The sequence below is a fragment of the Hippopotamus amphibius genome, chromosome 9 (assembly GCF_030028045.1).
Source record: "Hippopotamus amphibius kiboko isolate mHipAmp2 chromosome 9, mHipAmp2.hap2, whole genome shotgun sequence".
In the NCBI taxonomy this organism is placed as follows: Eukaryota; Metazoa; Chordata; class Mammalia; order Artiodactyla; family Hippopotamidae; genus Hippopotamus; species Hippopotamus amphibius.
In genome coordinates, this window is record NC_080194.1 from 91073929 (window position 1) to 91099151 (window position 25223).

Here is a 25223-nt window from a genome sequence, read left to right on the forward strand (position 1 = left end):
TTCATTTTATAATACTCTTTATTTGATTAAAGAATCTGCCTTCTTTGTGTACACTGGAATGTTATATTCCCTATGTATTTTACAGGGTTACAAAACCTCTCTCATTTTAAATATTACCCCAAAAGTAATTTCATAAACAAAGGCTTTTGTGAAACTAAACTTCACTTTAAAAAAACCATATGGACAAGCAACTCTCAAAAACTGAATTAATAAGATTTCTTGTCTACTGAACTACATGACAGATTTCTTGTCCCAGTCCCCTTCCTCAAAAAAACCTCATATGGAAACCAAGCTAGAGATAAGGATTCTTCCCTGATGCAGTTAAGGGAAAGGGAAAGGCCAGAAATTTCTTTGGCAAACAATTCCATCCATGGCCATTTGTGTGTGACTGCTTTGCTTCAAGTACAGTACACTCTTTGCAGGGAAGGCCAGATGTTGTTCAGAGTGGGAGTGGTACTCTCCAACCAGCTCAAAGTGCAGGAGGTCATCTACTGTCATCTGTCTCTTCCCCTTGCCTGTGCCTGCAGCCTGGCAGCAACTCCACCTACCCCCAGTGTAATACTGGGTTAAAAGCCAATGCTGGGCTGGCTGATGTAGTCTTCTCCATTGAAGAAGTAATGGATGAGATGGGGCTGAGAAACAACCACTACATGATGACACTCAACAGAAAAGGCTTGGGGAGAAAAAGGAAGATTTCAGAAACAGGAACAGAAGGGTTGATGAAAAAATGTTGGGCAGGCTAGAATGGAGTATATATCAGCAATCCCTACATAGCAATAGAATCAGCTGCATCTTGAAATGCTAAACACTTGGTGGTGAAAATGGAGTCTCCTTGATAGTTTAGGGCCAGGAGGATTGGCACAAAGACTCACTGAACCCACAGCCTCCAAAATCGTAACCTCATCTCTGATAGAAAGGAAAAAACTGATAACACAGAGAACATTCAGGAAGAGGGAGGTGGTGAATCTCAGGAATGTGAATGGATTACATCAGCTATCATGTTTTAGCTGATGTACCCCAAATGTGGAGAAATGGAAGGCTGGGTAGCACCAGCAGCAGACATGATTACCTGTGGGTGTGAAATCCCTAACTACACATGACCATTCTCCTCCCAGACAGCTTGAAGTGGGGGCCATGCCACTTGAAAGCTGCTTCTCAGCTGTCTTTAATATTGACACAACTGGGATTCACAGTAGTGTTCTAAACTGGAGCAACAAGCCTGAAAGGAAAACAGCTTGGCAGAGGAATAGAGGGATGAATAGATATAGGAAAAGGATATAAGACATCTTTATCTTTTAACTGCTAGACCCCATACCCCTCAAGCAGTTCACCTGTATAGTCCAGAAATCAAGAATGGATTAGAGTAACCTGTTTCAGGAGTGCCAAATACAGTGCCTATATGCAGATGATCCCAGTGCTTGACTGGATATATACAAAGAAAAAAACAGAAGGTAAAGGAAAGGAGTATGAAAGATTAAATCCTTCTACAGAGAAAGCTTTTTAATAACAAAGTATGAAATACATTTAGGGATTAAAATAAAAGAACAACTTAGGTGAAGGAGGAGAAAGTGTATAAATGGGGGCATTCTCTGGAGAGCTTGCTTTCCTGCTGGCCAGTAAAATCTGCCAAAGAAATCAGCAGCCTTTCCCTTTATGTGTGTGTCATTTCTTTGCCAGAGAATGTCTCTGTGACACTGAAACACTGAGTGTGAGTTGAGGGTCCTTGCGCTCAGAGAATCGTGCACTGTATTTGAAAAAAAGGTCTCCAATGGCTTGTAGGTTTGGAAAAAACTCTTCAGCCACCGTTGGCTTCTTCTTTATTAATCTGAAAATTTTCCTTTTCGGTTCCTTCTTCTTGGTATTACAGAATTTCATACTTATCCACTAGGAAAGTGGTCTCTGTGGAAAACCTTACAGGGCTGTTTCCATCTACCTGGGTCACTTTGGTAACCTAGGAAAACAAACAAAGAGTAAGGTAAAGCAGAAGGATAGCGGGTCTTTAAGATGCTGGCTAAATTCTTAGTACAGAACAGATCAAATTCCCTAAAGCAGTATTAAAAGTAACTCAGAAATACTAAAAAAGTTCAATTCACAACTGCAATCATTCTTCCCCACCAACATGATTAATCTGCTCTCTAGATAGAAAAGACAACTATTGGGATGACATGTAGAGTGGTATTAATAGTAAGTAAAAAGTCCAGAATGAGTGGCCACTGCCCAGGCCCTGCCCTAAAAAACCTATGAAAGTCATAAACAGTCTATGAGGATGATCAATTAAAATTTTGATCCAAAATGCAACATTCTAACAACTCAACATTATTTGTTCAATTTGCTCTCAAAGTCTCACTAAGCTGCTCTATCATACTTATTTTCTAGGTATGGCTGGGTCCTGCTATTGAGATTTCTTTTTATTAATAATAATAAATGTCCAGTTTAATGAATTACCTGTAACAATGGTGCCTGTAATAGCACCAACACAAAACTTGAACCACTGATTCATATTTTCTAGTGAGGTTCTGAGAAAGCAGTTATACTGTCCTGTTCTTCAAATGGTCCCTAACAGGAAAATGTCTTGGGTTCAACAATGTGCTCCCAATACTGATGTGGATTAAGCCAATAACTGAGATGGCAGAGAAAGAACTGCTCTTTGAAATCATCCAGCAGAGGAAACTATAACTTCCCAAGCATTTACAGGAGCGACAGAAACCATCTGGGAAGATAACCAGAATAATAGACAAATCAACAAGTCAAAGGGGAAGACAACAATATAAACTTGGTGCTTATAATGCAATTTCAAAACTGGAAGAACACTGAGTTAAAAATTATGATCTAAAGGACAGTTCACAGGGAATACTCTGGTTGTCCAGTGGTTAGGACTCAGTGCTTTTACTGCCACGGTCCTGGGTTCAATCCCTGGTTGGGAAACTAAGACCCCAGAAGTGGCATACATGCATGCACAAGCAAACAAACAAATAAATAAACAGTTCACAAATTTCCATTGCTTTGCCTACCTAAAGGACAAGGTTTACAACAGAATTGGCTTACGATTATCCGTACTAATGAAGGGAAGCTGTGACACAAAATAACACAAAAATTGTATCCATTTGTATTAGAATCACCTTTTTTGGCAGTAATTCTGCCTTCCAAATAAACTTGTTTTCATTCATTGGGATCAAACCAAGTGACAATACAAAAGGCATTACTAAGACATGCGTTGAGTGTTTTGGCAAATGGATTTTAAGATATATGAGATGATTAAAAATACAGGCAACTGAGAGATATGACTCTTACATATCCATAAGTACTTTTATATGTAGTCATATTCAATTTTTTTACTTTGTCTGATCTAGAGAGCAAAACTGAGATAAAGCAGGTGAAGAACTGACCAAGATCATACAATGAGGCAGCAATGGAATCCATGGGGGACATCAGCTTTTCTGATTTCTGCTCTGTCCATGACGTCATGTTGCCTACCAGGTATGTGTCCTACCACTTTCCCCATATAAGTTCTCTATTAAAAGAGAACATACCTGTATGCTACAGTAATTTTTTTTGGAGATGTTAAGTTCTCTATTAAAAGGGAACATACCTGTATGTTACAGTAATTTTTTTTGGAGATGAAGGAGACTTGAACAGGGAAGAAATCATTGGGCTGCCCAGCAATGCTGAACTCAAGGCTGCCACTCTTATTTTTGGCATCAATCACTGGCAGGCACCACTCCAAGGTATTTCGTCGACTATCATGTCGATACTCGCCATCAATCTCACCAATCACCGGTGCACCAACGCCAGATCTGTCACAAGAAACATCCATGTCAAGTTAGCTGTCCAGAGCTAGAAGGAAAACCAGCCCCAGATTTATCATGCTCCTCAAATTCTGCCCACTTGTATACAGTCCTGGAAAAAAATTAGACTCCCTGATAACTTCAAGAACCCTTACTTTGGCCAAGAGACCGGTCTCACTCATTCCTTTTGTAGGTACAGATACATGCAACCATAAGTAACTGGCACAAATAGTCCTGGGCTGTTCCAAATTATGGACTAGATCTGGAGCTGGCAGGGGACCGAGACTGACAAATGTGTGAAGTGGGATGTATTTCCAAAAATACTGCACTAATGGTTTGCTGCCTTTTCAAGAAGGAATTTTAACATAGTGTAGCTCTCTTTACAGATGCCAAGGAGGGGAAAAACAGGTTGATAATAACAGTGGGGGAGAACTTAAACACCATTATGTGGTTATTTAGAATGGAGATGAATTTGGACCTTTGAGAGGATGTTTTTAGGTTTCAAAACTTTTTGTAGTTGATGCCAGTGGGTTTATTCCATTTACAATCCAGCAAGTGAACTCTTATTTGATAAGTGAAAGCACAATTACCCCTGGGCAAAACGCAAACTTGATGGGAAAGACAGATATTACAGAGTCATCCTTAACCTGCAGGAGAACCAGGGCTAGTTAGGATGTACTTTGCACCCCCACACATGGCTGACAGGCAGTGTCACCTACTCCTACACATTCTAAATTTACCATCTTTTAATTCACCAGTGACATCCAATGTTTGCATTAGGGGCAGGGTAAATAAGGGAGGCAAAGAAAACTTTAAGGATGATATAACCCAATTAACTCTTCCCTGTCAATTTTATGGTCCCAGTTGTATATATGTATCTTCCCTTTGCCCTTGTTCCAATTCTGATTCTGAGCTCCTCTAATTTGATCAGTTCTAGACAACAGGGTAAAATGCTATCTAAAGGGTCTCTTATGGAGACTATTGCAAAGTTGAACTAAGACACAGGAAACCACCATAACCACAATTATAGGGTAGATGGAAAGGCCTAAAACTTGTGGCATCCTAAAAATAGTCTAGTAAAATAAATCCTGACAAAATAAAACCCACACCTGTCACCAACGGCCAAGTCTCACAATGGTTCAAGGCTGCCATCTATTGTTCTGAAATAACAACCAAGCTGTGACAAATAAGATGATCAGCCCATTAAAGGGGATATTGGTAATAAAGCATATTTTAAAAAATGGAAATAAGATTGACTAAAACTAGATCTGGCCATGTAAAGGCCTGAATCAAACTACAAATTAAATTAGATTTAATTTTAGTTCAAATTAAATTAGAATTAATTTGAACAAAACTACCAATTAAATTAGAACCATTTTCTCTATAATAATAACCAAGCAGTTTAATAGTAAAGATACTAAGAATTCACCTACTGGGTGTTCATCACTAAGCCCTGTACTTAACCATGGGGTGCGGAGAGGCAGAGGAGAGAAGCAGGGATTCAATGGTGAATAATAGTTCAGTCACTAGAAATGTTAGTGAGGAGATAAAGCAGAGGGTATCTGATGATCCTAGAAAGTAAGCCACTTAAAATGCACACATCAGAAACTTACTAAGTTCTGAACTAAACTTCTGGGGGTGATGGATAGTTTTGTTATCTTAATTGTGATGATGGTGCATACATGTCAAAACTTATCAGACTGTACAATTTAAATATGTGTAACTTATTGCATGTCTACTGTATCTCAATAAAGCCATTAGAAAATTTACTGAAACTAATCTAGATGTTGTTTCAGCAAGAATAGTACCCTTGAAAGCACACTCTCATCTTTACTGAAAATTTAGAGAACAAAATGAAAAAGAAAAATTGTCTCACAGACTCAATTCCTTTAAGAGGTGCAAAACAAAGCAGAGAAAGTCTGACTGAGAACTGGCTCCTCCTTCTGGAAACCTTCATTACTACATGAACAAACTGAAGACCAACATCTGAAAACACAGCTCTAGAACTATAACCAGCTTTGTTTGTTTGGCTTTAAAGTCAGTAATATCCACTCCTTTAAAAGTGTACAGCTCATGGAAGCAACCTAAATGCCCATCAACAAACAAATGGACAAAGAAGATGTGGCATATATATACAATGGAATATTACTCAGCTATAAAAAGGGATGAGATGGAGCTATATGTAATGAGGTGGACAGACCTACAGTCTGTCATACAGAGTGAAGTAAGTCAGAAAGAGAAAGACAAATATTGTATGCTAACTCACATATACGGAATCTGAAAATGGTACTGATGAACTCAGTGACAAGAACAAGGACACAGGTGCAGAGAATGGACTGGAGAACTCAAGGTCTGGGAGGGGGCGGGGGGTGAAGGGGAAGCTGAGACGAAGCGAGAGAGTAGCACAGACATATATATACTACTAACTATAAAGTAGATAGCCAGTGGGAAGTTGTTGTATAACAAAGGGAGTTCAACTCGAGGATGGAAGATGCCTTAGAGGACTGGGACGGGGAGGGTGGGGGGGAGTCGAGGGGGGGGGGAGTCAAGGGAGGGAGGGAATACGGGGATATGTGTATAAAAACAGATGATTGAACTTGGTGTACCCCCCCAAAAATAATAAATAAATAAATAAAATTAAAAAAAAAAAAGCGTACAGCTCAATGCATTTTGACAAATGTATCTTGTAAGCAGCATTACAATCAAGTCATAGAACATTTCCATCATCTCCAAAAGTTCCCTTGTGCTCCTCTGCAATCAAATGCTTCTTCTCTTTGCAATCAAATGCCTGATTTCTGTCCCAAGAGTATTACCTTTTCAAAATGTCTTATAAGTGGCATCATATAGTAAGTATGCAACCTTTTGTAGCTGGCTTCTTTCACAATTGGCCTTTATGAGAAACAAATATCTTAGAATGGATAGCCAGCTAAGTGTTGCCTCCAAAACGAGTTCGAAAAGACTAGTTCCATAAGCTCACTATAGAAAAAAATGATCATGTGGGGGACTTACGGAAGTGGGATGGTGATAACCACATCATTCAGTTCTAAATTATCTTCTTGTAGCTCATATTCTATGTTGACATCACAACCATTTCCACTTTCTGAGGGCCAGCAATTAACTGAAGAGAAAAGCAAAGCAGGTATACTAGAATATTAGAAATAGAATGGAGGAAAGTTAAGATGGCAAATCAAAACTGACAACTGCAGGCCTTAAACATCCTAGTGTAAACTATTAAAAATAATGGTTTCAAAACTGAAGGTATTAAAATTAAAGCTAATTATTAAAACAAACAAAATGCAGCACTGAGTCCATTTGCAAAGAAGGTCATTTTGTCAAAAAGAATCACGGCAAGGAAGATAAGAGTGTACAAGCCAGGGCTATTTCTGTTCTCAGCGCAGTCTAGCTTAGTAGGACTGGCCAGAGGCACTTACTTGTCAGTGGAATAAAAGATTCCTCTGTGGTTTGTAGTCTCCACTTTAGCACCCCTACGTCACTGTTGACCGGAAATGACTTCTCTGGATTCTTCAAGCCAATGAGAGATTCTGCAGTGAAAAGTTTTTTATCCACATTTGGATGGGTCTGAAATGAGAAGGGAAAGAAAACTTCTGAGGTTCAGACATGATAAGACAGGAAATAAATTCCTTTTGGTCTCAAATGGCCCATAATCTAAACATCTAAAACAGGGTGCCTAAAAAATTCCAATTATTTTTGATTTTGAAGAAAGATTTCCCTTCTTCAAAGACTTTTAAAAACTTAAGACATTTAAAAAATAGTAATAAAGTAATTTCATCTCTAAGCCATCTTGTTTGTAAGTAACAAGTTAGTAATTTTATAATTGAAAAAGTTAAAAGACCACTAACCAATTCTTTAAAAAATACTTCACAGGGAGCAGCCTCATGGTGGGGCCACCTTGCCAAGTAGAAGACAAGGGTCAGACGTTGATCAGCTGTCTAGGTCAGACAGCAGTCCTGGTCTTATACTGAGGACGCAGGAGAAGGAAAAGCTCTGTGGAGAGTTTAGTTGCAATTCTGCCTAGAGAGCTAAAGTTGTTCAAACTCAGACCAACTAAGATAGACTAATCTTTTTAAAAGAAATCATATTAGAAGAAAAAAAGGAAAAAGAAGTAACTTTTGGATGGCAGACTACATACACTTCATGAGCGCCAGCAAAGCTATTGTCAAATAATATAAGCACTACTTCCAAAAGACAACTGTGTGCTGGTTATGAGGGGAATAAAGTAGACAAAGCCACTTTCTTCTCTGAAAAGGCTTTGTTCTTGTGACAAGAGATATAAGATGAACCATCTAAATAAAATGTAATAAGAACAACTGTAATAATATAAAGAAGGTCTCTTACATAACCAGGTAGTTATAACATACATATTTATTTTTAAGAATTTTATGTAATTTTCTAATACACCATTAGCTATTGCCCTTCAGCTAACAAAACAAGCACTGGCAGTTTATACAGCAGCAAAATAAGCAAACTTAGTGTCATAACCGATTTTAATAAAATATCTCCCTATTAAGTTCTAAAACTTTGCTGTTTTTTAAATTATATTTCAAGCAATATCCTAAATGAATTCTCTTTGCATAATAGTAACAGATAAGCATCTCTCTGTACCTTTGTTAGTGAGTATAAAGTCATTTATTATATCTCAAAATGACCTTTCACTCAATTTCAACATTAAAAGGCCATACTAATACAGCTGCTATCAATCATTCACAACTGGCTTGGGAAGGCATTTATAAACTCAAGGCATCCACTGTAGGTAATAAATTAATTCCTTTCCTATGCATCTAGAATGGCACTAGTTATATAACTTAAATAATCTTCTGTGGTTTATACAAGGAACTCCAGTTGAGAAAGACTGTGCGGGGTAGACAAAAGCCTTAATACTCCCTTATCAAAAGCCTCTACACACCTGTAGCTGCACCCCTTTCTTGTCTTCATTTTCCACATGAAGACGAATTCGGCCAAATTTATCATCTGAGATCCTAAGCATGATCATGCCATGCAACTCCATATTTTGTAATCCTCCATCTCGTCCACAGGTTAGTGTGATCTTTTCCTCAATCTTCATGTGCACACTATAGAGAAAGAATAATATATTTGTTCAGAAAGGTAAAAAGCTAAACTCCCTTTCTCTGGGGTTTAATGGTGACTAGCCACCAGCAACTTACTGTCAGGTGCTGCGGCCATGTGCATCAGGATTTAAGCATTATGCAAACTATTACGTTAAGATGGATAAACAGCAAGGTCCTACTGTACAGCACAGGGAACTATATCCAATCTCCTGGGATAAACCACAATGGAAAGAATATTAAAAATGAATGTGTAGGGCTTCCTAGGTAGCGCAGTGGTTAAGAATCCGCCTGCCAATGCAGGGGACGCGGGTTCGATCCCTGCTCCAGGAAGATCCCACATTTCGCGGAGCAACTAAGCCTATGTGCCCCAACTACTGAGCCTGAGCTCTAGAGCCCACGAGCCGCAATTATTGAGCCCACGCGCCTAGAGGCCGTGCTCTGCAACGAGAAGCCATGGCAATGAGGAGCCCACGCACCACAACAAAGAGTAGCCCCCACTCACCACAACTAAAAGAAAGCCTGCACACAGCAAAATAGACCCAACACAGCCAATAAAATAAATAAATTAATTAATTAATAAAAAAATGAATGTGTATATATTATATATATGTATGTATAACTGAGTCACTTTGCTGTACAGCAGAAATTAGCACATTATAAATCAACTATACTTCAATTTAAAAAAAAAGGAAAAAAACTTTATCACTAAAATAATAAAATAAAATAAAATAAAGCATAATCCTCATCTTACAGATAAATTCTCACCTGTGCAAAACAATGTAGTAAGATATTCACTGAAGAATTGTTTGTAATAGCAAAAATTCAGAAACAAATGTCCATCAATAGGGTGACTACTTAAATACATAAAAGTATATCCACAAAAATGAATACTGGGCAATTGTGCGGGAAAAAAGAGGAACAAGTGAAAATGCTTTTTATTTGAAAATAATTTCAAAAATTAAAAAATTAAAATTATAGGGACTTTCTGATGGCACAGTGATTGAGAATCCACCTGCCAATGCAGGGGACATGGGTTCGATCCCTGGTCCAGGAAGCTCCCACATGCCATGGAGAAACTAAGCCCATGTGCGTAGAGCCTGTGCTCCTCAACGAGAGACGCCATTGCACTGAAAAGCCTGAGCACCAAAATGAAGAGTAGCCCTCGCTCACCGCAACTAGAGAAAAGCCTGCATGTAGCAACAAAGGCCCAACACAGCGAAAAATAAATTAATTTTAAAAAATTAAAATCATAACAGGAATACATGTATACCCTTTTATCTATTGTTAACAGTTTAGAAAATATTTATTTAATTTATTTACTTGGTTACATTTTATTTATTTGGTTGCGCTGGGTCTTATTGTGGCTCATGGGCTCCTTAGCTGTGGCTCACTGGCTTCTTAGTTGTGGCATGCAGACTCTTAGTTACAGCATACATATGGGATCTAGTTCCCTGACCAGGGATCAAACTCAGGTCCCCCCTGTATTGGGAGCACAGAGTCTTCACCACTGTGCCATCGGGGAAGTCTCTCTATTGTTAACATTTTATCCCATTTGTTCTATCATTTGCGTACTCTCTCTATATATTTTACTTCTTTCCCTGAACCATTTACAGGCAGATTATATACATCATGGCCCTTTACCCCTAAACATTTTCGGAGTATATTTTGTAAGAAGTGGATATTCTCTCACACAAGCACAGTACTGTTATTAACTTCATAAATTTACACTGATACAATACTGTAATCTACCATTCATATGCCAACTTTGTCAGTTGACCTAATAATGCCCTTTACAGTAGCACAAGATGCAGTCTAGGGTAAAGTACTGCATTTGGATGTCATGTCTCTATAGCTTCAAATAAGGAAATTCCTGTCTTCAAAATAATTAAGTGAAAAAGCAACTGGAAAATGTGTCTAGTATGCCACCACTTATGTATAAAGAGGAGAAAAACAGAAATTATAGCAAGTTTTTATTCATCTATACCTAAACTATCCCCCTTGAAAGATACATACAAAAACTAGTTAATACTGGGAATTCCTTGGCGTCCAAGTGGTTAAGACTCCGCATTTCCACTGCAGGGGGCGTGAGTTCAATCCCTGGTCAGGGAACTAAGATCCTGCATGACACGCGGTGTGGCCAAAAAATTTAAAAAAAAATTTTTTTAATTCTAAAAATTAAAAAAAACTAGTTAATGCTACTTGTGTCCAAAAAGAGAAACTTGCATGGCTGGCTGGGAAGGAGAAGTTTTAGTGTAATACTTTTTAAACTTTTGAATTTTGAACTATATGAATGTGTAATCTAGTTTTTAAAGTAAGTAAAATAAAAGGTACTGCTGCTATGGGCAATTATTAAATACAATCTATACATATTCCTCACTAAAACTATTTTTAGCTGGGCGAACTGCAGAGGCTTAAAAAGACTATTCTGGCATCCTCTCTTCCAACCTTTAAGTCTTGCCAGAAACAAAGGCATGAGACTCAAGACCACAGAGGAGTGTATCTCAAGACAATGCAGGGTCTCATTTACCTGCACAAGCATTTGCTCCATGCTCAAGAAGTATTTCATCATTCAGAAAAGAGTCTCAAGCCTTCTCTGGTACATGATGGTCTCCAACATCTTATTAAAATAGTGTCAAGCCTCTGTGTCCCTCAAAGCAACTACTAGGACAGCACAGGAGCTTTAGTGACTTAAGAGATTTATCCCAACGTAACCCTGTGCATTTCATACAGAATAAGACATACAAAATACTCCTCTTTTATGCACACCTGATAGAGGTATCCTCCCAGACTCATCTTTCACTTGACCTCAAAACCATCAGTAACAGTAGAAGGTCAGGGCTTCAAGACAAGAAATCTTAGTCATGAATACGTGAACTTGATAACTACCACTTAAAAATGTTACCAACCAGTACCACTGTCCTGAGATAAGAGACAAATCAAAATATTCTATACTGGGTTCAAATACTTAAAAGCAAAAGACAATACATTAATTTGCTACTAAAGATATTTATAAATTTTGTCCTCCTTAAAACTTAATTACAAAAAGACATGCCAAAAAATGGTATACTGCTAATCATAGTGCTAGCCCTATAATTCAAGTCCATTTTAAGAGACAAAGTACACACCAGGCACGAAAAAAAGTTATTTTGTTTAATTTAGCCACCAGAGTTGATAGAAAGGTAAGTTCTAAACTTAATAGAAAACAGAAGGCTGAGAGCCCCCAATCATGTTTAAAGGGGGGAGAAGGGGAAGACCTCATGTTAATACCTAGAATAAATTTTTTAAAAAATTGTTATTGAAGTATAGTTGATTTACAACTTTTTAATTTCTGCTGTACAGCAAAATGACTCAGTTATACATATATATATCTGTTCATATTCTTTTCCATTATGGTTTATCACAGGATACTGAATATAGATCCCTGTGCTATACAGTAAGACCTGGTTGTTTAGAATATACTCTTAAGTCTTTTAAATCTGGAAAAATTATAAGACACAAAAAGAATTTATAGTGCATTGAGATAAAATTTTTCTAACACTATGTGGTCTGTTCTTATTGAAAGAGTTATCACTTACCTCTCCATATTAATGGGTGGAGCATGCACTTTGTTTGCTTCAGAGGTTCGCTTGCCCATATTGGAGGACATGATAGTTTCACCTTCAGATTTCAATTTGTCAACAAAGTTATCTACTTCCTTTCCTTTGGCTCCAAGTTTCAAAGCCTTACTAGGGCCTGAAGGCCTAAGTGGAAGAACACAAAAATTAAAAAAAAACCACACGCAGTTAAGAAAGTTAAAAACTAATTAATAATTCCCTATCACTGAAGCCTTCCTTGAAGCTGTTCTTTAAGAGGAATGTGAGTACCTCAAGGAAAAAACCCAAGCTTCCTAGTGTTTATTGGACAGCTAGACTATTCCCTGCCCGAACTGACAGCTGGGTCACAATTAACATGTAAGCTTCAGGAAATCCCTGGCAGTCCAGTAGTTAGGACTCTGCACTTTCACTGCAGGGGGCATGGTTTCAATCCCTGGTCGGGGAACTAAGATTCCGCGTGCGACAGGGGCACAGCCGCAAAAAAAGAAAAAAAACACCATGTAAGCTTCAAGTACCCAAAGACCAAAGATATACTTTTATAAGTACGTGTGATCTAATGAAAACTTTGTACCTTCTATCCAGATAAATATACCTGTGTACAAACAAGCTTTTTCATATAATTTTGGGTAGCTCAGGTTCTGCCTGAAATACATTCATGAAACTAGATTAAAAATACACTAAATATTTAAATATCCCCTCTTCTTCCAAAATAAGGCAACTCTCATAGGAAATTGAGATCACGTTATAATTTGTAAAAGAATTCTCTTTTACACAAAAGGAAAAATACCACATTCAGATTTCTCCTTTATCCCCATATTACGTAGCCAAATTTAATATTACATCTTACTTCATCAAGTCACTTGTTACAGTTTGCCTAAAAATCAGATATCACTCTGATATACACACATACAGCCTTTATCTGCCATTCTAGGAGATACACTGGATTATACCTGGCTGGTGCAGGTGCCACTTTTGGTTTATCAGTTTCAATGATGGTCTCTGTGATCATAGCAGCTGTGCTGCCTCCAGACACTGTGGAGCTTCCAAATCCCCCAAATCCTGGTGCTTTTTTGCCCTGTCTCTCTGCATCTCTTCGAGCCTGTTGTAATTCTTTAGCTTTACGCCGCATCTCAGCCTTGGCTTCACGTTCTTGAGTCTACAAAAAGAGACACACATGGATATAGTTTTGAGTATAGACTGGACCAGCAAATAAAAAAAGGAAAATTAAGACAGTGAAGCCTAAAAGAAAGATATGCAAGACCAGCAGTCCCAAAGAAGACCCTAAATACCTCTCTGACTGCTCTGAACACCTTCTCCTCATGAGAATCCATTTCTGTGAAGGTTCTGATCTGTGCCAGGTTAACATTCTCCCGGTATCCCAGGGCAACAATTTCGTCAAATGCAAAAATCAAATCAAAGCAGTGCTCAGATATTTCATTCTCTTCTAAGGCTCGGCAATATTCAGGAATCTGATCATGGAGAACAACGGAAAAGAAAGATTTAGAATTTATCAGCAGTTTTGTTTTCCAATTCTTATCCTTTAAAATACACAAATTTCAATAAGTCTGAATCCCTTTATTAGCTCCTTCTGCTACTCTTTATTTTAAGCAAGTCTTTAGCATAAAGTCTTTGTATGTGTGTGGCTACATCAACAAATCTTACCTAAACAACATTACCTAGGACTTTCCTGGTTGCACAGTGGTTAAGAATCTGCCTGCCAATGCTGGGGACACAGGTTTGATCCCTGGTTCGGGAGGATTCCACATGCTGCAGAGCAACTAAGCCTGTGCACCACAACTACTGAGCCTGCACTCTAGAGCCTTCGAGCCACAACTACTGAGCCTGTGTGCCACAACTACTGAAGCCTGCATGCCTAGAGCCCATGCTCCACAACAAAGAGAGGCCAGCGCAATGAGAAGCCTGCGCTCCACAACAAAGAGCAGCTCCCACTCTCTGCAACTAGAGAAAGCGCGCATGCAGCAACAAACACCAAATACAGCAATAAAAACACAAATAAATAAATTTATTTAAGAAAAAAAAGAACATTACCCAAAAATATGGCCTTGTGTAAGAACCACAAAGGCAGGTTAGAGTAACTGCTAGAGAACTGGGAAACAAAAGGGCAGTTCTCATACTCTCCTTTGTAATACTTACAGTCTAGGATACCCAGTAAATGTTTGCTGAATGAATAAGGAGCTGTAGCAATAAGATGCTGGGATGAGGGCTGGGGGCATAGAACATGCAAACTGATAAGCATCAGCTGCTTTGGGGGAAAAATAATTTCACACAAAAAACTTAAAACCAAAAACTGTAACCCACAGTATTCAGGATTCTTACCACTCTTGAGAAGAGCCTTAGGGTCTCCAGATCTTCTAAGATGTTGCTGTTTTTGGTAGTGATCAGTACCATGTACAGTTTCTCCATAGGCTGGTAAACATATCTGACGCTCTCTGTTTCAACAAATGTATGTTGTTTTCCAGTGTTCATGAGCTTTGGAAAAGCAGCTAACAAGCCCTCAATCCGAGTTCGGGTCATTTCTACAAACTGTCGAGAAACAATAGCCTTTCCTGCTTTTGTGCAAACCGCTGCTGCCAACAGCACCTGCCAGGAACATATAAATAAGTACTAATTAATTATTTCTTTATATGTGTTTTCTTAACATCCTCAGATCTTCCACAGAATGATACACTCAGTTATTTAGTGATGTGACTACTATTAGAATGCTGACTTTCAAACTCTACTTCATTGCTCTTTTATAGTATGTCATTGATAAGACAAAGCTAAAGCAGAGGAAAATGAAGCTATTACTCCTATTTTTCAGTAACATACCTACAGAAAAACTCAGTAAAGAAATAATTTTTTCTAGGTCTACACATACATTATTAATGGGTCCCTTGTGACTCAAAACTGCGTTGCTCTTTGCTTTGGCAGACACATAAAGAAACAGCTTAAACTTTTTCTAGGAAGAATAGAGATTTCCGTAGCCAAAACAGAAGTCTGATCAGGCAGAATGAAGATTTATACAAGGCCCCTGACCTTTCCTTTCATTTCTGCCTAGAACACAGAACCAATCTAGTGAGTCTAAATTTATCTTCTGCTCTTTGATTAACCTTCCCACACTATCTTACCTCCAGATGTGTAAACAATCTGTAAAATGAAAAACTAAATGACTCAATGTTTCACACAGGTTTTGACACTGGGCAATGATCAAGACCAACAGCCTTTTTTTTCAGTCTGGCATTTCATTAAACAAAACAAAGCATCAAAGAATTCGAGAAGACCAAACGCCATTAGCAGAGTAGTAAGAAAATTAAGTACAGTGTTAATGGTCTCTTCAGTGCAGGAACCCAAAGGATCACAAGGACAAATAACAAAAAGACTATTTACACATTTTGGAAGCCTCCATGCTAGGATACAACCTCTGAAATAGCAACATTCTACTGGCCAGGCTTCCCAGCTTTACAGAAACACGTCCTCTACAGGTGAACAGCTTGAAGAAAAAACAAGCTAGCCAATTTGAATAAATACTCTTATAGTTTCAAAACATCAATACAGTTTTATAATAATTATGAGAGAACACAATGTCCTTATTCATCAATAGGTCATTAGGGTACTTGGAAGATAATTACCAACACGCTTATTTCCAAGCAGCTAGATAAAAACAATTTATACTAAAAAAGTGTTTGATCTATATCCTGCACAAATAATTTCCCTCTACCAAACAGATTTTTATTTTTACTGATTGATTTACTTTCAATGCACATCGGGCAAATTTTCTCATGTGAAACCTCAAGAATAATGCTATCAACTAACTGCTCTATTTCCCAAATAACAACTGCAAGTTTAGAAAGAAGCACATTTAAGGGAGCAATACAATTTTATGTTCCTGAGTCTATCAACTCTGCATTGAAACTTACCTTAATTATTCCAACATAAAGTTATGTTGTACAGAATTTAAAAGTTAAAAAAAAAAAAGAGTAGTTCTACATCATAAATAAATACTCTTAGGAAGAATTTTGTTTTGTAAATTATAACCTTTTTAAAAGATAAGAAAATAGTTTAGACATACAGAGAGGTATAGAGTATAAAAATTACAGTTGAGGATTTCCCTGGTGGCACAGTGTATAAGAATTTACCTGCCAACGCAGGGGACACGGGTTTGATCCCTGGTCTGGGAAGATCTCACATGCCGTGGAGCAACTAAGCCCGTGTGCCACAACTACTGAGCCTGCTCTAGAGCCTGTAAGCCACAATTACTGAGCCCATGTGCTGCAACTACTGAAGCCCGAGCGCCTATAGCCCGTGCTCCATAACAAGAGAAGCCACTGTACTGAGAAGCCCTCGCACCACAATGAAGTGTAGCTCCCGCTCGCCACAACTAAAGAAACCCTGTGTGCAGCAACAAAGACCCAATGCAGCTAAAAAAAACCCAAAAAACAAAAAAAATTAAAGTTGATTACTTTAAGAGTGGCAAATAATCTAGCTTAAAAGTCCCAAAACAGTTTCCCCCAAAATATTTATAACTTTTAAGTAAATAAAGTTTTGTGCTTAAGAAATGTATCTTTCGTAGAGACTGTCATACAGAGTGAAGTAGGTCAGAAAGAGAAAAACAAATATCATATATTAACGCATATATGCAGAATATAGAAAAATGGTACAGAGCAACTGGTCTGCAAGGCAGAAATAGAGACACAGATGTAGAGAACAAACATATGGACACCAAGAGGGGAAAGTGGGGGTATGAACTGGGAGATTGTGATTGCCATATATACATTACTAATAAGAAAAAATATCAAATTGTACACTTTAAGTACATGCAGTTTACTGTACGTCAATTCTATCTCAATAAAAGTTCTTTAAAAAAAAAAAAAGAAAAGTAATGGCAAGGAGGGGAGAAGACCTATAAGAATATTCCTCTATCAATCAAGAGATTCCAGCAAGTTAACAATAAAAGTTTGAAAAATAACAAAGAGTAGGAAATAATAAAAAAATGTTTTCAACGTATCTTTCATCATCACCAACTACTTGGGAGGTTTCTGTTACCACCCAGGCATGAGGCAAAAAGATATACTGAGGTGAGTAAAGGATCTCAGAAAAATAATAAATACGCAACAAGGTTATGACCCATTCCTTTCAAAAGAAATCTTCCACTCCATGTCTTTATTATTTTGTTGGCTATAGAATTTTATTTTTTCATTTTTTAAACTTTTAAAAAATGAATCCTAATTAAGAATTAGGATGTCAACTTTTTTTTTTTTTTAGTCTTTATTGAATTTGTTATAGTAGTGCTTCTGTTTTTTATGTTTTGGTTTTTTGGCTGCGAAGCATGTGGGATCTTAGTTCCCAAACCAGGGATCAAACCCGCATCCCCTGCCTTGGAAGGCAACATCTTAACCACTGGACCGCCAGAGAAGTCCCTAGACTTTTATTTTTTTAATTCAGCTTTACTGAGGTAGAATTAACATACAAAATTGTAAGATATTTTAAGTGTACATCATGGTGATTCCATGTCTTTAATTTTGTTTTTCTTCCAGTTTTATTGAAGTATAATTGACATACAACACTGTAAAAGTTTAAGATGTACAGCATAATGATCTGACTTACATATGCCATGAAATGATTACCACCTAAGTTTGGTGAACATCCATCACCTGATATAGATACAACATTAAATAAACAGAAAAAAGGGAATTCCCTGGCGGTCCAATGGTTAGGACTTGGTGCTTTCACAGCCATGGCCTGGGTTCACTCCCTGGTCAAGGAACTAAGATCCTGCAGGACACATGGCACAGCCAAAAAATTTAAAAATCTGTGTATTTAAATTAATTAATTAGTGAAAACTCAAATATCCATCAACTGATGAATAGATAAACAGAATGTGGTATATCCATACAATGGAATATTTTTCAGCCATAAAAAGGAATGAAGAATATTGGATAAACTTTGAAAATATTATGCTAAGTGAAAGAAACCAGACACAAAAGGCCACATTTTACAGGATTCCATTTATACGAAATATCCAGAATAAACACATCCACAGAGACAGAAAGTAGATTAGTGATTACCAGGTGCTGGGAGAGGGGAAATAGAGAGTGATGACTTATAATGAGTATGGGATTTCTTTTTGGGGTTATGAAAACGTTCTAAGCTAGTGATGATGGCTGCAGAACTTTGTGAATATACTAAAAATCAATGAACTGTATACCTTAAAAGGCTAAATTTTATGGTATGTGAATTATATCTTAATTTAAAAAAAAAAAATGGAGGGCAAAGCCATATATTAAAAGATACTTAAGGGGGATTCCTAGGTGGCGCAGTGGTTAAGAATCCGCCTGCCAATGCAGAGGTCACGGGTTCAATTCCAGCTCCAGGAAGATCCCACATGCCGCGGAGCAACTAAGCCCGTGTGCCCAAAAAAAAAAAAGATACTTAAGAGGCATGTCAACCAATGACAATGTATAAATCTTATCTGAATCCTGATTCAAACGATTGTTTAAAAAATTATAAGACACGGGGCTTCCTAGGTGGCGCAGCGGTTAAGAATCCGCCTGCCAATGCAGAGGTCCCGGGTTCGATCCTAGCTCCAGGAAGATCCCACATGCCGCGGAGCAAGTAAGCCCGTGTGCCAAAAAAAAAAAAAAAAAAAAAAATTATAAGACAAATGGGAAAATGTGAACAGTGAATGAATGATGATATTAATTATTCATAACTTTAAGGTATACGATATCCACTAAAAATACTTTTTTAAATAAGCAATACTTACCTTAAAAAAAAAAAAAGAGTTGTGTAGATTCAAATTCTTCTACAGTCTCTCATAATAAAGGTTTTCTCTCAATTACTTTATATTAAACATCTAAATGAATTGTACTATACACACTAGATGCTCTCTGGGAATACTATGAGGAAATTAGTAAGACAGGCATTCTTCTCTTAAGAAATCTAGTAAGATCACAAAAGCTCTCATCCCAAGAAAAATAAATTTTTTTGTAACTATGTATAGTGATGAATGCTAACTAGACTTATTTTGGTGATCACTTCACGATACATACAAATATCAAATTATTGTTGTACATATGAAAGTAATGTATGTCAATTATACCTCACACACACACAAAAAGGCTGTAGCAGGCTAGTAGCGATAAGACAAACATAAATAACTATAATACTAGGCAGAATATGTTAAGTAATGGGGTATAGGAATTCAGAGAAAGAGATTACTTCTAGCTCACAAGATCACTAATGACTTGATGGAAGAAACAGTATTTAAATCATGCTTTGATGAATCAGGGAATTTGAGTATGTAAAGACGAAGAAACAATAGGCTAAAACAGCAGGTCCCAAGCAGGAAAACTCTGGGGTTCTCTTTGAGACATTCCATCATCCAGATAAAGCAAAACAAGGCCCCCAAAGTAGGACCAAAGTGCCCAACACTAAGTATGGCTCTAAACCTCAAAATACCCAAGACACCACAATCACAGGATCCACAAAGCTGACACAGGTTTCTATTCACTGTCATTCATGTTAATAACACAGTTATTAATATGGCTGGAAGGTAGGGTCAGCTCAAAACAATCTAACCTATCCTAAATCAACATTTATCTTCTTAAATGCCTTGAAATAATTAAGCTTCTCTTCATATCAGTGTTTACCAATGTTTACCCATTATTAAAACATAGTATACACTAAGAGGTAGGTTAATTTTTCCTACTGTAATTTGATCTGATTTTCTTTGGGGAAGAATGAATAAGTATGATTCTCTATAGTTACTTTACTTGTTTTTTATATTTTTTGGAAAAGAACATTTAGACCTAAAACAAACTTTCAAGAGCCCTTGATCATTTTATAGATACAAAAACTGAAGGCCCAGAAGTTATGTAAATGATCACTTTCAGACTGTTTATAAAAACAAAACAAAATTTCCCATTAGCTTAAACTTTGTCCGACAACTTTTCCCTTAATAACACTTAAAATGCTTTGAATGTATTATCGTTTGGTTTTGGATTAAATAACAACACTGTCCTACCCAGCTTTAACTACATGGATCAGAAAGTTCCTTGAGTAAAGAAACCTGGAGAATTAAGTTTCTGTTCTGCCTCTGTCACTAATTATGTTACCTTGGATATCACTTAATTGCTTCTTGAAATATCCCTAAAATAAAGGTTAGTTTATATGAAAATGCCTTTGCATCTTTAATACCCTGTAAGTCTAACGCATCTGAAAACTTTACAGCTACAGAAAATGTGTAATATCTCCATTTCACACCAACTGCTCCAGTGAGAACTATCAGTACTTTGGAACCATATTTTACATTAATATTAAGCTGCCTTGAGGCAAACTGCCTAACCAAAACAAATCGTGTGTGTGTAGTATATGTGTGTCAGATAGCTGCCATATCATTCCTTCATCCCCACTAGTGACAGAGGTCCAAGAATAGCAGGTAGTAATTCAGCATAAATATGCACAATTCCCTAAAGAAAAAAGTCAAGGGCTTCCTTGAACCTCTAAATGCTTCAGTATTCCTCACTTCCAGAATTAGCCAGTCACTTAGTTCTTTGTAGTGCACTGTAATGATGATATATATAAAATTCATGATCACATTAAGGCCAGTTTCTACAACTGTCATAGAGGACCATTTTATCTTTCTTTTTTGCATGAAGTGATTACAAATAAAATCAAATCAGGGGAAGATTACAATAAAATATAAAGCACATACAAAACCAAAGCTTGAAGTTACTCAGTGAAAGTTTTAAGCTCATCATAAGTTTCTGTTTTAAAACAAAAGCTTGTAGAGTAAAAATAAAAGGATATCGTTCTCAGTTTCTGCAGTGTACTTCCTATTTGGAGAATAAATAAGATGAGAAATCAACAGAAATTCAAGAAGATCATTTTCATTCTTCACTCTCCTCTCAAACAACAATCAAAAAAGATACATAAAGAATACAATAGCTGTGCAGCTTCTGTACTGTATATGAAAAAGAAAAAAACAAACAATAACAACTCCCTAATTGGGAACTGTTACTACTGTACAGGATTTCAGTTTACCGCCCATCATGTGTTGATCAGCCATACAAACCCAAATCTAGCTTTCTAATAACTAATGACTCTTGGGAACTGAACATACAGTGATCATTTATATTTAATGTGATCACTACAGTAAATCTACTCATTGCCTATATTTAGTAAACAAGAAAAGAACAGCACTCTGTAGATAAGTAAAGATTTTACAAATTACTACCATGAGACTTAATATCAAGTTCATTCAAATATAAGTTTACTAAGAAAAAGAACTGACTATAATATGTGACAAGTGTTAAGAAAACAAGAACATGTTCTCATTAATTTGCAGAAAACTAGAAAAAAGATCAAAAGATTTTTTTTTGAAGTTCATTTTATAACAAAGTCATCATAAACCTTTTGTTTTTCCATTTGTTCACTTATTTCTCTTCTAGGACTTTGTAGTGTAGGACATTTTGCGCCAACTTCAGTAACTAAAGCGAAAGGAAATTTATTTTTCAAAAATCAACATTTACATACTGATATCTATAACTTACTCTAAAGCTCATTTTTAAAAAAAGATGGCTAGAGGGATGGATGGATGATTAGATGTGTGATAAAGCAAGAAGAGTGAAATGTTAATTACAGAATCTAGCTGGTGGTTACACGGGTGTTCACTGTAAAGCTCTTTAAACTTTCCTACACATTTGAAAATTTTATAAAAAAATGTTGAGGGGGATTCTCTGGTGGCACAGTGGTTAAGAATCTGCCTGCCAATGCCTGAGACATGGGTTCCATCCCTGGGCCAGGAAGATCCCACATGCAGCAGAGCAACTAAGCCCATGTGGCACAAATACTGAAGCCCGTGCGCCACAACTACTGAAGCCTGTGCGCCTACAGCCTGTTCTCTACAACAAGAGAAGCCACCATAATGAGAAGCCCTCGCACCACAGTGAAGAGCAGCCCCGCTCACCACAACTAGAGAAAGCCCGCGTGCAGCCACGAAGACCCAATGCAGCCAATAAATAAATAAATAAATAAATAAATAAATTTATATACAAAAAAAATAGTACTAGGATGGGGAGGGGGGAAGGAGTCACAGGAGGGGGAGGATATGGGGATATATGTATGGATGCAGCTAATTCACTTTGTGGTACAGAAAAAACTGGCACAACAGTGTAAGGCAATTATAGTCTAATAAAGAGCTAAAAAAAAATATTTAAAGGAAAAAAACTGCACTAGGGAAAAAAATAGTATGTTCCAAGAACTTTTCAACAAACAAGATTTTTGTAAAGATTATCCATATTTGCTTTACATAATACAAGGCTTTAATTTTGCTTTTAATGTTACAATATACTTTGAAATGCACTACATGTACATCCAGGATGTAAAAGGGAAGTAGTTTAAAAATCACTACCCAAATATTAAGCCTCCTAGTGGAAATGAAGAAAGTAGTTTTTAGAAATTTTATGTCCAACATAAAAGTTTTATGAAGCAAACCTACTTGATGCAATTTATATGCCTGAAGCTGAAGAAAACCTTTCAGTAGTTTCAAGCCCAAGCATGAATCCCCCCACCATCCAAGTTCTCATCTAAAGAGGTTGTGAACAGAACTTAATATGATTAGCACCAAATTATATTGTCATCTCTGAAATGTGTAGGAAGATGCTTTAAATCAAATTATTAATCTACTGACAAAAAGAATAAAATAAAACATCCTTCAAAAGATTGAAGGGCATAAAGTGCGCTTAAAGAAAAAATACTAGTTTGTTTGGACCCCAAAAATTCCTACTTCATAAATATCCACAAATAGTAATGATAAAGCAAAATGTAGTGGAGTCAGCACTGTGTTTTGTCCCATCTCTCACCCACATTAATTTTAACCGTCTCTACAACAGATGAGAACACAAAGATAATGCAACTGAAGGCAAGTAACAGGTCCCAGAGTATAAACCCCTTCTTACTCCTGTCAGACATCTGATTATGATATGCCACATGCACATTTCACTTCACCTGAACTTTAAGCTCCTTGAAGACAGAAAGCCTGTGTTCTCGATAACTCGGCTCGCATTTTCCCAATACTTTTTATACACAGCGTATCTAAGATCTACAGAAGTAGGTGGCAGGTTTCTGGGACACTTGGATCCTACAAACTAGTGAAAAATTAGTGTCGGAAGTTACTCCTTCCCGTTCTATGCCTCCTTTCGAACTTTTCTCTATTTCTCCTTTTCGAACAAACGAAACAAAAAATCCTGAACACTTACGTATTGAGACTTCAAACATCAACAGCCTAAAGAACACCGGGGATGAGAGATGAGCTGATTACAGAAGGAGAACAACCCCCGAGAAGCCCAGCTGGCTGCGCCTAGGTGCCCACGGAACCTAGCGCCCAGGTCCGCAGCGCGGGGTCCAACGGACATCGCTAAGAGGTTCCTGCAGAGCAAAAACCCCGGGCCCACTTTAGAGCCCGGGTCCCGGCAGAGGAAGGTGCCCAGCTGGTTACGGGGGAGGGGTGTGGGCGCGACGACAGAGGGGCTGGCGTCAGGTTCCTCGGATCCCCTGGGAGGTCGGGCACAGGGTGGGGAAGGCCACCCTGCTCCCAGAGCCCGGGGGCAGCGCCCGGCTCCAGGCCCTCGGGGCGGGGCTCCTCTGGCCCCAGCACAGGCCGGCAGCAGGGAGAGAGCGGTTGAGGAAGGCCGGCCCCGAGAGTTGGGCCCGGCTCGGGTCTTACCATGGTGACGGTGGTGGGGGCGCGCGCCCACGCTCCGGCTCCACTGCAGATAGGGCTGGGGTCGGGGGAAGGGGAGCACCGGCCGCTCCGGACCTGCTGCCCCCCTGACAGGAGCACCGCCGCTTCGCCTCTTGCCAAGATGGCGGCCTCGAGCCACGTCTCCAACCGGAAACGGCGCGGGTCAAAGGGCGGGGGGCGGGGCGCCGTGAGGTGGCGAGACTGTGGGCGCTGGGCTGAAACGCAGACTGTGCCAGAGAGGCTGGGGGATAGACTTCCCGCCTTCAACCGCTGGTTTCTGTCACTTCCCTGTTCGTCAGCGCCTTCGTTTAATTTGCGACATCTCTTGCAGTTTATAAATCTCTCACAGCCACTATATCATTTGATGTACAAAATAAGTGGTGTTCATAAGGGACTAGTAGCCAGAATATATAAAGAACTCTTAAAATTCAACAATGGAAAAACAAAAAATCCAACTTTAAAATGGCCAAAATAGCCATGTCTCTAAAGAAGATATACAAATGACTAATAAGCACATAAAAAGATGCTCAACATCTTTAATCCTTAGGAAACTGCAAATCAAAACTCTTGCTTCACACCTATTAGGATGGCTGTAATAATAAGTGTTGGGGAGAATGTGGAGAAATTAGAACCCTCTTACACTGTTCATAGGAGCATGAACTAGTGCAGCTGCTTTGGAAAACAGTCTGGCAGTTCCTCAAAAAGTTAAACATAGAATTATCATGTGATCCAGCAATTCTCCTAGGTATATACCCAAGAGAATTAAAAGCATACATCTACACACAAATTTGTATACGAGGGACTCCCTTGGTGGCACAGTGGTTAAGAATCCACCTGCCAATGCAGAGGACACCGGTTCGATTCCTGGTCTGGGAAGATCCCACAGGCTGTGGAGCAACTAAGCCCCTGCAGCAGAACTACTGAAGCCTGCGTAACTAGAGCCAGTGCTCTGCAATAAGAGAAGCTACTGTAATGAGAAACCCACACACCACAATGAAGAGTAGCCCTCGCTGGC

At 38.1% G+C, this 25223-nt stretch overlaps 1 protein-coding gene across 3 annotated transcripts; it reads right to left on the minus strand.

The window, feature by feature from the left end:
• Positions 1 to 24356, minus strand: ARCN1 (archain 1). Of its 3 annotated transcripts, XM_057750280.1 has the most exons (11): positions 24191 to 24356; positions 14803 to 15066; positions 13755 to 13934; positions 13416 to 13621; positions 12448 to 12612; positions 8710 to 8875; positions 7217 to 7364; positions 6795 to 6903; positions 3606 to 3794; positions 3531 to 3547; positions 1 to 1951 (listed from the first exon to the last, which is right to left on the minus strand). In XM_057750280.1, the coding sequence occupies exons 1-10, from the start codon at positions 24191 to 24193 to the stop codon at positions 3538 to 3540; spliced, it is 1440 nt and encodes a 479-aa protein (XP_057606263.1). In that variant the 5' UTR covers positions 24194 to 24356; the 3' UTR covers positions 1 to 1951; positions 3531 to 3537. The 3 variants fall into 3 exon arrangements, with proteins under 3 accessions (XP_057606263.1, XP_057606262.1, XP_057606264.1); XM_057750279.1 differs by lacking the exon at positions 3531 to 3547 and having other exon boundaries at positions 3590 to 3794; XM_057750281.1 differs by lacking the exons at positions 3531 to 3547; positions 14803 to 15066 and having other exon boundaries at positions 3590 to 3794.
• Positions 24357 to 25223: the final 867 nt, after the last annotated feature.